Source organism: Artibeus jamaicensis, unplaced genomic scaffold (assembly GCF_021234435.1).
Source record: "Artibeus jamaicensis isolate MK-2021 breed Jamaican fruit bat unplaced genomic scaffold, CSHL_Jam_final scaffold_1689, whole genome shotgun sequence".
Classification (NCBI taxonomy): domain Eukaryota; kingdom Metazoa; phylum Chordata; class Mammalia; order Chiroptera; family Phyllostomidae; genus Artibeus; species Artibeus jamaicensis.
The window spans coordinates 5991922-6004806 of NW_026522029.1; the positions used below are offsets into that span (position 1 = coordinate 5991922).

Here is a 12885-nt window from a genome sequence, read left to right on the forward strand (position 1 = left end):
TTGTGAGAGATGCCATTAGCCTGTAGTAAGGATTTCTGCAAGAGACAGGTCCCTGAATTTCTCACTGTGTTCGTTACAAAGGTTTTAGGCTTTTTATTGTCATATTATATGCATCTACTTCATGAAGACTTTAAAGAGAAGTTTCAGTATCTGCAGCACTGAGGCTTCTTTCGAGTGACTGGTCTCTGTAGAAGTCTGGTTTCACAGTGGTCGCTGTCACAGTCTGAGCTGTAGTGGTAACAACTGTGTAGTTGTTCCCAGAGAGCCAGGAGTCGCCGCATGGCAGTCACATGTTAGCCTCACCCCAGACCCCACTGCATGGCCCAGTCCTTGTTTGTGCTTTACGGAGTCTTTCTTAATTTACTTCTAGTCTATATTATTGATGCTGCATATTATATTTTAACTGTTTTAAGTAACTTTGGGAATATATAGATTGTTAATAAATAATTGTTATGGTTTTAGAATGTGTAGCAAAACTGCTAAGTGAACAAGGATTGCTTTCTTTTTTCTTTATGATAGTTTCTCACAAAATAGTTAAAAACTTTAAATAGCTAGGCAACTCATACTATTAAAGAAGTTAGTATCTTTAGTCACATATAAATAATACAATGGGCTTTTAAAGTCATTTTTTTAGATTGTAAAATGTATGCATATTCATCATAGAAAATGGGAAAATAAAGAGATTATGAAAAAGAAAGTAAAAAAAATCACCTCTTCTTACCACTAAGTAACAACTGCTCTTCGTATTTCCATGTACATATGCATATATAGAAACAAAACTCGAACATCAAAATATGTGGATTTCTCACAGAATTTCTTCAAAACATAAGTTTATTTAAAAACATGATTTTCAGCAGTTATATTTATGATATGCTTCCCTATCTGGGTCACAGATTGTATTTTACTGTTAACATTTACACTAGAGTGATATCTTTATGTAAAAATATTTAGCCACATAAATGATTGTTTCCTTAGGTTTGATTTGTTGCACTGGTATTACCGAAACGAGGGGTGTGGATATTTTTTCCCCTTCCCTTTCATCTTGTCCTTGGTTATGGAAAATGTGAAAAGTAATAGTAGAGAGAATGGTATAATATAATATCATGCACCCTTCCTCTAGCTAAGTGTGAATATTTTTCAGACTTTTATTAAAAAATATTTTATTTATTTACTTTTAGAAAGAGGGGGAGGAAGGGAGAATGAGAGGGAGAGAAACATCAATGTGTGAGAGATACATTGATCTGTTGCCTCTGGCAAACCCCCAACCAGGGACCTGGCCTGCAACCCAGGCATGTGCCCTGACTGGGAATGGAACTGGATCATCCATCACCTTTTGGTTCATAGGCTGGTGCTCAATCCACTGAGCCACACCAGCCAGGGAAAAGACTCTTGGTAGATATTATCTGATTGGATCTTGGAACCAAAAATGTAAATGTTAACTTACATTTATACTAGCAGTATGTGTAAGTCCATATTCCACCTGACAATGTACATATATTTGCCAATTTGATAGATGAAAAGTAAAAATTTATTTTAATTTGCTATTTATTAATTACTAATGAGATTACATGTTTAAAAATGTATTAATTAGCGAATTTGGTTACTTGCCATTATTATTGTGGGTCTTGGGGAAACGAAAGTTTAAATTTCTAATTTGGTAGCATCTATAAAAAGTTCCTATTCACTTTTTTGTTTTGAAAGCCTTTTACCAACTTGACATCTAGTAAAAGTCTACCCATGTTTTCTCCTTTCTTTGTAGTTTTACTTTTTATACTTAATTCTAAGTCACTAAGAGTTTATTGAAGTATATTTAATGAGACATATATCTAAGCCAAATCATTTTATCTCTTCAAGTCCAATTTTGAAGAAGTGTTTGTTGAATAGTCTAGCATTTTTCTTTTTTAGTTTTTGTGTTTTATTATACTCTAAGTAGTTGGTATAGGTTATCTCTTTTGTTTTTCTGATTATAACAAGCTTTAAAAAACATCTTGAAATAGAATTTTTAGCAGTGTATTTTTGAAGTTTAAAGTATCTGTTGTAGCAAGTCGATGCTCTCTCATGTTCAATTTACATATTTTCTTGTGTTTTGGCAAAGATACACTTGGGTGACTGGTAAAGAGCCTCTTACATACTATGACATGAATTTGTCAGCTCAGGACCATCAGACCTTTTTCACCTGTGACACTGACTTTTTACGTCCTTCAGACACAGGTACGTGTCATCTCTGACCATGGGGTAGACATGGAATTGTTTGATAAGAAACCCAGATTGAATGGAAACTAATTATGATCTTGAACTAGGCTGTTATACTACCTTTCCTTCTTACAAAGAATTTCACGTGTTTTATTAAAATTTTGCTTTTATTATTACTTTAAAAAATCTTTCAGATCAAATATAGCAACTGCTTATACAGAGAAAAATGTACCCAGTTTTGATATGAGAAATTAACACCTGCAAAAAGAAAAAAGAGTAAGACAAAGTGTAAACACAGGGACAGGCATGTAGAGAAAAACAGGACATAATTTTATTCTAATCGTAAGTTAGAGAAGCATCTAAAGTGGTGGAAGACCATAGAAATGTCTGTTTAATTCTCTGTAAGCTCTTTTCTCAGAAAGAGTATTGAGACTCTTAAATGGAACGACTTAAAGGCAGACTTCTTTATCACAACTAGCCTTCTACTTTGAATTCCTTCTTTCATATCTATCCTTCTGTTTCTGTCCTTCAGGATCCAAATTAAAAGTTGCATTCTCTAGCAAGCCTTCTCTGGGATCTCCTTTCTTCTCTGCTGTTCTACAGTACTTAGTACAAACCTCAGTGAAACAATTTTCAACCACAAACACTTGTTTATTATAATGTTATCATGTTGCTTTAATGTTTCTCCTCCTGAACAGGGTGTGAAACTTTGGAAAGCAGGTACTATATTCTCATCATCTTTGAATCCCTATCTTGTAGCACAGTGCCTGCATTCTGTAATTATTAATATTTATTGCCCGATCAAAGTATGAATGAATGAGTGGTGTTGGTGTCACAGATGTCTTCAGCAATTTCACTAAGAAGAGTTAACACTTGTAGAGCACTTATTATGTACAAGCACTTTTCTAAGCAATTTATATACATGTACTAATTTTATCTTCCCAATCACTTTATGAGGTAGGTACTATTATTAGCCTGATTTTAAAAATAGAGAAACACAGGCAAAGGGGAATCAAGTAACATGCCTAAGTCGTCTAGCTATTAAATGATAACGCTGGGTTTCAAACTCAAGTCTGGCTCTTAACCACTACATTATTACCACATTGCCATGGTTACTCACTACATCAGTAGGCAGAAGACAATCGCCAATAATAAGCATCTGAAAAATAGCCAGTTTTCCAGCATTCAAGTGAGTTCATTGTGATATCTCATTGCTGGATTAAATATACTAAGGGTTGGTGGTAGCAAGAACCCCAAGGATGTTTGGTATGGTTACATTAAATGATTTAATTGTAAATAGGAGAAAAAATGAATTGCTTTATATGCTTAATGTTTACATTAATGGTGTTTACAGCACCTGTATAGGTATTGGGGAAATAGCAGTGGAAAATCAGTTTTGTGTGTTAACTTTAAGGACCAAAGTGACTCTGGAAATTGAGACTTCACCTCCTTCTCCCAGGCCAAATCGCAGATACTGGGGGCTTTTAGATAGTAACCATGGCTATCCACTAAAGCTGTGGTCTTAAAACATTTGTGTTCATATACCTTTTAAGAGAAGTTTGAAAGACTATGTATCCCTTCATGTATTTTTAAGTTGATATCATAAGGTTAAGTAATTGCAAAGAATATGGTTTTTGATATATTATAAATATAGACATTTAAAAATAAAGCTAGGCCATGGCCTATGTGGCTTAGTTGGTTGGAGTATCATCCTGCAAAACAAAAGCTCACATGTTTGATTCCCAGTCAGGGCACACGTCTGGGTTGCAAGTTTGGTCCCTGGTCGGGGCTTGTACAGGAGGCAACCGATTGATGTTTCTCTCTCACATCCTTGTTTCTCTCTCTCCCTCTTCCTTCCCCTCTCTCTAAAAAATGAACAAGTGTATCCTTGGGTGATTAGTTAATTAATTTATTTTTAAAAACCTAGAATACTGTATTTTTAATTGTATCTCAAGAAATATAATGACTTAACACATACCATTATCCATGGAAGAATACATGAACAGATACTCTTCAACAGTGGTAAATTTTATATGTTCTTTTTATTCTGGAATTTATATCCATCCCATACTTCAGATGATTTTGTTATAATTTTATGTTTGAGAGTCTTATCACATGTATGTGCTTTGCCACAATAAAACTTTTTGTATGAATTTTTAGAAATTTTAATTTCCTTTGACCATGACATTCTAGATGGTATCATGTACTTGAATTATATTTTTGTCAAATCTTTTGAGCTACATATTTGGTTCTTTCAACTTTGGAAAATGTCCTCCAGACAACCTCATTGGCTGGGTGAGTTCTCATGGTCAGTCCTATTAACCAAGTCAGACTTACTTTCTTTCCAACAAAGTCTGACTTTGTTTTTCAGTTCATGTGAACATGCCTCCCATGACAGCTGCCTCTCTTCTGAATTTAATTATAAAATAGAAAGATATTCTTGTAGTTTTGCCTAGAGGTTATCTCTTAGCTAAAATAAAATTTCAAAAAAGGGCTTCTGCTGTGAGTGGAATCTTCAGGGCAATGTGATTGCTCTACATGCAAAATCGACGCCAAGAGGTTTCAGAAGTGTAATTTTTTGGTGCCTGGGCAGCTAGTGATCATTGGTCCTGGCACCTGCCAAAGAAAAAAAAAGATTCCACTGCCTTTATTATTTTTCACTAATGTCCTTTTTGCCTTACTGAGAGGGGACATTCCTGTATGAGCAATGCATTCTTTGATGGTAAGGACAGAAGGGTGTTGATAAATGGGAATGCTAAGAATTATCACTCCTTCCCCACTCTACAGTAAACCTGAATTTAGTGCATCCAAGGGCCAGAGTGTTCTAATTCCAAAGCTGAACATCACGGTTAGAAGAAATAAGTGAAAGGTGGAATCCCTGTTATAGTTTCCTTCATTAAAAATGGCAGTTCTCGCCCTGGCTGGTGTAGCTCAGTGGATTGAGTGTGGGCCTGCAATCAAACAACTGCGGTTCAATTCCCAGTCAGGGCACATGCCTGGGTTGCATGCCAGTTCCCAGCAGGGGACGCATGAGAAGCAACCATACATTGATATTTCTCTCCCTCTCTCCTTCCCTTCCCCTCTAAAGACAAATAAATAAAATCTTAAAAAAAAATAAAGGGATCTTATTTATAAAGAAAAAAATGGCAGTTCTCAAACTTGAACTTTGAATTGTCCCTTTGGCACCTGGAGATTTTTTATTTTTTACTCTGTAGAGCAGTGTACCTTGGAAAGATTCAGGGTAAGTGAGAAGTAAGTCTTCCTTTTGTAAAGTAGGAGAAAGGATTATATCTTTTGGGATATGGGAGAGCAGGTGTTGGAAAGAATGGAAAACCTGCGTGATGCATAGACCAATCAGAGAAACATTCTTCTGGTAGATCAGTTATAGGAAAGAGCCATATAAAATTGAGGCTTTAGAAATTTATTCTTTTAAAACCATGCATCCCATTTTGGTCCTTGCAAAGGTTCATGTACACAAAATCCCAGCTAAAGACTGAACTCAAGGACATAGTTTCTCTGGGAATGATAATTCAGAAGTGGGCTGTTGGTTCCGTATTGATCTTTTCAGACATTCACATAAAAGTAATGATTTATAGCTGTAGATTTAGATTCAGAAAAGACAAATGTGTGTATCTGTGTGATGTGACAAATTTCTTTTAACTATTGTCATCAGGAATCACTATATTAGTAGATTTTGTGTTAGTGTCTTTTCTGCTTGTTAGCATGTTGAATATTATTTAACTTGAAAAATAAATAAATTTGGTTGAATTGCTAGCTGCTTGTGTTATTTTTTAAGCATATCAAGAGCTTTTAAAGACAGTTGAATATCAAATCAGCATTTGCTTTAAGTTATTTCTACACCTTTTTTTAGAAGGAAATATGTATTTTCTTCCTTTACTTCATTTCCCCTTTGACTTAGAGCTGCATTGGTTATGAGAAATAATGTTGAAAGACTGCATAGAGCAGTTGAAAATAAAAAAAATGAGAGAAAAATGCTTAAAGGTAGATTCAAAGACCTTACTAAAAATAAAGAAATGTAAATGCAAATGAAATAGTTTCTATGTATTAGCGAAGACTGATATTATTCAGTGTTGGTAAGGAAGTAGGGAAACTGTCACTCTCCTACACTGCCTGAAATTAAGTAAATTAACGCAATTTTATTGAGAGGAATTTTGGAGTACACATTCAAAATCATTTAAAAGATGCGTACATTTTAAACAACATTCTACTTCTTGGTCAGGTATACAAAGATAGATGTCAAATTGTGCTTTTCACAATATTTCTATTTAGCAAAAAATTGGTGTAACTTAATTGTTTATCAAAAGACAATGGGTTAAATAAATTATAGTATATCCTTAATATACTGGAATACCAAACCATTTAAAATGTTGGTAAAGATTCAGTGTCAAAATTTGACTTGTGAATATCATGTAACTTATAGAAGAGAGCCCATCATCAAGAATGGCATCTAATGTTATATGTAATTTTATGTTATATTTTAGTGTTTCAGCAAAATGCTATTCTTTACCTGGTTCTTATCACATGGGTGCTGATGTATATCAGTTCGTCAAGTTCAGGAAGCATTAGCTGTCAGCCAACTGGTGACATGTTTGATATAAGAAATGTATTTTTGTTATACAAATAGAATATATTGTCTCATTTTCTAAGCCAAGACTAGTATTTTGTTTCCAAAGGAAAACTCAAACATTTTCCACATTATTCTTTCTGGACAGTTGTAGGTTTTGTTTCAAAGGCAACATTTATAGATTCTCTATTTTTCTTATCAAACTTGAAATAGGCCAGATAGTTGCAAGAATCTACATTATTTAATTTTTAAGAAATTTTACTTAGTGTGAAATTTTGTTTGGTACTGTAAAAGGTAGCAAAACAAATATTGTTATTTTAGATTCTAATTCAGGCTTTTTTTGACTCTTGGTAGAGACTGGCCTTTTTCATAAATGTACTATATTCTAAATTCCCCATTTTGCCTTTAATACAAAATATAAATTCAAACATTCTTCCTGGACTGAATCATTGCTTAGGCAAGTCTTTGTTTTTAAGTGTGTTATATATTTCTAGCAGTTCCAAAGAACCTTTTCAAAAATTATAAAGAACTAGAATTTCATATCGATTATAATCTGATGTCACTCAAACTCAATTTTAATATGAATTTAGATGTGTAAATATTCATGTTTAATAATGTAATTAATTTGATTAAGTACTTTATACATTTTAAATTTTTGTTTGTTTGTTTGTTTATTTTTAGGCAGAGGGGAAGGGAGGGGGAAAGAGAAGGAGAGAAACATCAGTGTGTGGTTGCCTTTCACACGTCCCCTACTGGGGACCTGGCCCACAACTCAGGCATGTGCCCTGACTGGGAATCAAACCAGTGACCCTTTGGTTTGCAGGCCTGCGCTCAATCCATTGAGCCATAGCAGCCAGGGTCTTGTGCACTGTTATTTAAATAGAAAAGAAAAACAATATATTTTTATTACATGTGATGTTTCTGAATTTAATGTACATTTCTCCTAAGGTTAATGTGAACTAGCACCCCAATTTCTTGTTTCTTACATTTAGGTACATGTTATTTAAGTCGTCGTTTGCTCTCCTAGCTCATTCTTCATATGTTTTGCATAAGGTTATTTATGTTTACCATCTCATCTACTTTTTGAAATATTTTTCCTACAGTTATGCAGAAGGCATGGAGGGAAAGAAATCCTCCAGCTCGAATCAAAGCAGCCTATCAAGCTTTAGAATTAAACAATGAGTAAGTTTGAAATATATGGAAAATAAGTTTGTTTTGAAGGAAACCCAGGCAAATGACTTAATGTTTTCTTTTGTCCATTCTTAAGACGCTTGGAGTCATTAGCAGTCTCCTTTCTCTTTTTGCATACTGGAGACCGCATTTGCAGTATTCACTGACATATATATTTGCTTCTGAAATTGTCAATTGATCTGTGTTTTTAAATAGAAATTATGCTAGATATACTTTTTAAAATGGAGAGGGCTGATCTAATTGGTGATAATTCTTGACAGTTAAAAAGTACTAAAATTCTATGTCACCTGTTTTATTTTTGTTTTTCATTTAAATCATTCATTTAAAGCATTCATTCAGCCCTGAGAATTTCAGTTGTTAATGGGATTAGAGGCATGAGTTGGAGATTCAAAATAATAAAATGTAGTTCTAACTAATTTTTTCATGTTAACAGGATTTTTATAGTTCTTTGTATTAACTTTATGTTTTAAGTCAACTTAATATTTAAATGGAACAGATCAGTAAGTATTAATCTAATACTAAATAAATGCCAAAAGTAAAAATATGGCCCTAATTGGAATTGAGGTATGCTTCCTGAATAATGTGAATTTAGCATCATCCCCTATATACCTCCTTCTTCTCTCTTCTCCCAGATATAGTATCCTTATTAAGAAGACCTTCCCAAGGTGGAACAAAAAATGGCAGTGTCCGGAATTCCAAAGCAGTAAATCAACTTTATTGAAACTCTGGAAACTAATAAAAAGTTTATAACAACCTAAAATATCTGGTAGCTCAAGGGACTTGCCTTTAAGTTAAACCCTGACTCTCCCAGCACTGACACAGCAACACTGAGGGGCAATTGTTAAAACATTTAAAGACAAATGCTTCTGCCTGGGGCAAGGGATAAAAGTCAGGGCAAACAATAAACAAATCAGAAAGCTTTGGAGGAAAGGCTTTGGAATGAGATACTTTGGGAAATAAAGGTTTCAAAAAGCTCCCACACGTGCCTGGAAATCTCAAAGTTTACATTTACTTTTAGAGAGGGAAAGAGAGGGAGAGAAACACTAGTGGGTGGTTGCTTCTTGTGCGCCCCCTACTGAGGACCCGGCCTGCAACCCAGGCATGTGCTCTGACTGGGTGGGAATCGAACTGGCAACTGTTTCGTTCACAGGCTGGCACTCAATCCACTGAGCCACACCAGCTAGGGCTGCAATTCTTTTTTTCCTATGATTTAAAAGACAGCTATGTAAACCATAATTATAAGTCTATGTTGATGAACATAGAGTTTATAAAAACGTAACCTATGACCATAACAACATAAAGGGTGAGGGAAGAGCTATATGGGAGCAAAGTTTTATATAATATTAAAATTAAATTGGTATTAAACTAGATGTTCTAATTATTAACCATTAAGAAATAACTAAAAACATATGGTTAAAGAAATAAGGGAATCAAAATGGTGTACTAGAAAATATCTAACACACACAAAAAAAGGCAGTAATACAGGAAATGAGGACTGGGGGAAGGACATATAGAAAATGAATAGGAAAATGGCAAAAACAAGTTCTTTCTTATTATTAATTACTTAAATGTAAACATACCCAATCTTACAAGATATAGCAAAAGCAGTGCTCAGAGGAAAATTTATAGTTGTGAACACTTCCATTAATAAAAATGAAAGTTCTCAAATCAATAATTTAACTTTATACCTTAAGGAAATAGAAAGTGAAGAGCCAACTAAACTCCAGGCAAAAGGAAGTAATAAAGATTAGAGTGAGATAAACAAAATAGAGAATAGAAAAATGATAGAGGAAATTGGTGAAACCAAAGGTTGGTTTTTTAAAAGATCAACAGAATTGACAAACTTTTAGCTAGACTTACTAATCAAAAAGAAAAGACAGAATACTAAAATCAAGAATGAAATTGTGGACATTACTACTGATCTTACAGAAATTTGAAAGATTATAGGAGAATGCTGTGAACAGTTGTATGCAAACAGATAGCTTGGATGAAATGAACAAATTCCTAGAAATGCACAAACTACCCATACTAACTCAAGAAGGACTAGAAAATATGAATAGACCTATAATGAGTGAAGAGAATGAATGAGTAATTTTAAAACTTTCAAAGAAAGAAAGCTCAGAACTAGATTACTTCACTAGTGAATTTTGTCAAACCCTTAAAGAATTAATACCAGTTCTCTCAAACTCTTCAAAGCAATAGAAGAGGACATAAATCTTCCTAACTCATTCTTTTAAAAAAAGTTTTAGAAACATTTTTTATTTTTAAATTACAGTTGACATGCAGTATTAGTTTTAGGTGTATTACCCTGTACTTAGACAATTTTATAACTTACAAAATGATTACCCTGATAAATCTCCTACCCATCTGGCACCATATATAGTTATTACAATATTATTGACTATATTCCCCATGCTGTACTTTACATTCTCGTGACTGTTCTGTAACCACCAATTTGTGCTGCTTTATCCCTTCACCTTTTTCACCCATCCCCCAAACCCACTTCCATCTGGCATCTGTCAAGATATTCTCTGTATCTATGAGTCTGTTTATGTTCTGCTTGTTCATTTATTTTGTTTTTTAGATTCCACATATAAGTGAAATCCCTAACTCATTCTATGAGGCCAGTATTACCTTCGTACCAAAACCAGACAAAGACATCATAAGAAACAAAAACTACAGACTAATATTTGTTATGAATACAGATGCAAATATCCTCAACAAAATGCTAGTACATCAAATCTAGCAGCATATTAAAAAAGATTATATACCATAAACAAGTGGGGTTTATCTCAGGAAAGTAAGGTGGTTTAACATATGAGAAATCAGTCAATGTCTGCCACCACACGAATAGAACAAAGGAAAAAACCACATGATTATCTCTTGATGCAGAAAAGAGTTTTGAAAAAATCCAACACCATTTTATGATAAAAACTAAAAAAGCACGAGGAATGGAAGGAAGTGTCTTCAAACTAATAAAAGACCTGTGAAAAACCCATAGCTAGCCCTGGCTGGTGTGGATCAGTGGATTGAGTGCTGGACTGTGAAACAAAGGATTGCCAGTTCGATTCCCAGTCAGGTTGCATAATGACATAATTTTAACATACAGACTATGTTAAAGAATCCACACACACACAGCTATTAGAGCTTTTAAATGAGCTCAACAAAGTTGCAGGCGGCAAGATCAACATATAAAATTAAGTTGTATTTCTATACACTTAGCAATGAACTATCTGAAAAGGAAATGAAAACAATTCCACTTACAATAACATCAAAAATATTAAAATACCTAAGAATAAATTTAACCAAGGAGGGTGAAAAACTTCTACACTGAAAACTACAAAGTATTGTTGAAAGAAGCTAAAGGAGATCTAAATAAGTGGAAAGACATTCCACGTTCATAGATTGGAAACGTACTATTGTTAAGATGGCAGTACTCCTCGAGTTACCAAAATTTTAATAGCTGTTTTTGCAGAAAGGACCAGCTGATCCTAAAATTCATATGGAATTGTAAGAGACCTCAAATAGTCAAAACAGTCTTGTAAAAGAAGAACAAAGAGGACTCACTTTCTGATTTCAAAATTTATTATGAAACTACATAATTAAATAATTAGAATAGACAGCTAGATTAACTTAATGATATATAATATAATAAAGACATTTCTGTTGATTAGCAAAATTATTATATATTTCAAATTGGAGTATTAGTTGGAAGATGCCAAAATGGTATGATTTGCGTTTTCTACATCTGAGAAACCTGTCTTGTCCCCAATATTTTGATTGCTATCTTGCCATTACTTTTGTTTTGTGGCCGCTTTGTTCTTTTACCAATAATTTCTCCCCTGTTGTTATGCAAACCACATATGTAACTTTAAATTTTCTGGTAGCCACATTTAAAAAGTGAAAAGAAACAGGTGAAATTAATTTGAATAATATATTTTATTTAGCTCTACTCAAAATATTAAACTATTTTAACATATATTCAACATTAAAAATAAACTGTTAATGATGTATTTTACATTCTTCTAAGTCTTCAAAATTCAGTGTGCATTTTCCACTGACCATACTCTGTCTGGCGTGCATCTCATTTTGGACTAGACACATTCCAGCTGCTCAATAACTACATGTGGCCGGTGACCACAATACTGGACAGTCTGGGCTTAGATCATCAGAACTAGGACCTTGTCTCCAGAAGAGTTATTTCTGGGAGTACAAAGGAAACTTTCTGTTTCTTTTCTTGCCCTCAAACAAGTTAGTTTATCTTATAAGCCAGCTTTTGACCTAAAGGACATGAAGAGAAATCTGTGTTGCAGTGGGGTGGCGAAAAGGAAACTTGGAGTCAGCATGGGTGTGACAAGTGAGAGTAGGCTTGTAGGAGGGGAGACTAGACGGCAGGCCAAGGGAAGTTCAGTTGCAGTTCTGTTGTGGTTAAGTCCACGAGGGGGCGGGGCATCGCGGAGAAGGAATCCGTGCAGGGGAAAGGTCTAGTGCTGCAGTATGATTCTGAGCCAAACGGTAAAGGTGCCTAGTTAGCCACGAGACTTTCTGCTTAATTGTCACCCTCTCCTATACCTCTCTATCCATGAGATAGATATTAAAAAGTACATGATGACTAAGAGCAGGCATGACCACTAGAGTGCATAGTCCTTTTGAATATTTTTCAGATAATTCATTAAGTGTGTATCTTTTCTTTCCTCTTCCACAAAAGGAAGATATGGGACAGAGGATCAGAGAATGGAAAGTAAAGAAAGGAGAATGAAGATAGGAAAGGAGAGAAATTGCAGAAACAAGACATAAAGAATATACCAATATGTCCCTAATAAATTAAAATATTGGATGAAGTTGTTTTTTATTCTCAGAGAGATGGAAAGTGTAGGGAAAGGTAGGGAAATGTGATGTAGAGCAAAGGGACATAC

General features: G+C 34.2%; 1 protein-coding gene and 1 non-coding gene across 5 annotated transcripts in view; both read left to right on the forward strand.

Annotated features, from left to right (window-relative positions):
* Positions 1-12885, forward strand: part of ST7L (suppression of tumorigenicity 7 like) — a 69096-nt gene that overhangs the window by 10653 nt on the left and 45558 nt on the right. For all 4 annotated transcript variants that reach the window (XM_037152508.2, XM_037152506.2, XM_037152505.2 and 1 more), the window contains 2 exons: positions 2096-2211; positions 7882-7960. In XM_037152508.2, coding sequence (XP_037008403.1) covers positions 2096-2211; positions 7882-7960 — 195 coding nt within the window. The remainder of the gene's footprint in view (positions 1-2095; positions 2212-7881; positions 7961-12885) is intronic.
* Positions 4680-4813, forward strand: LOC119054605 (U11 spliceosomal RNA). The gene has a single exon (XR_005083546.1). It is a non-coding gene; the product is annotated as a U11 spliceosomal RNA (small nuclear RNA).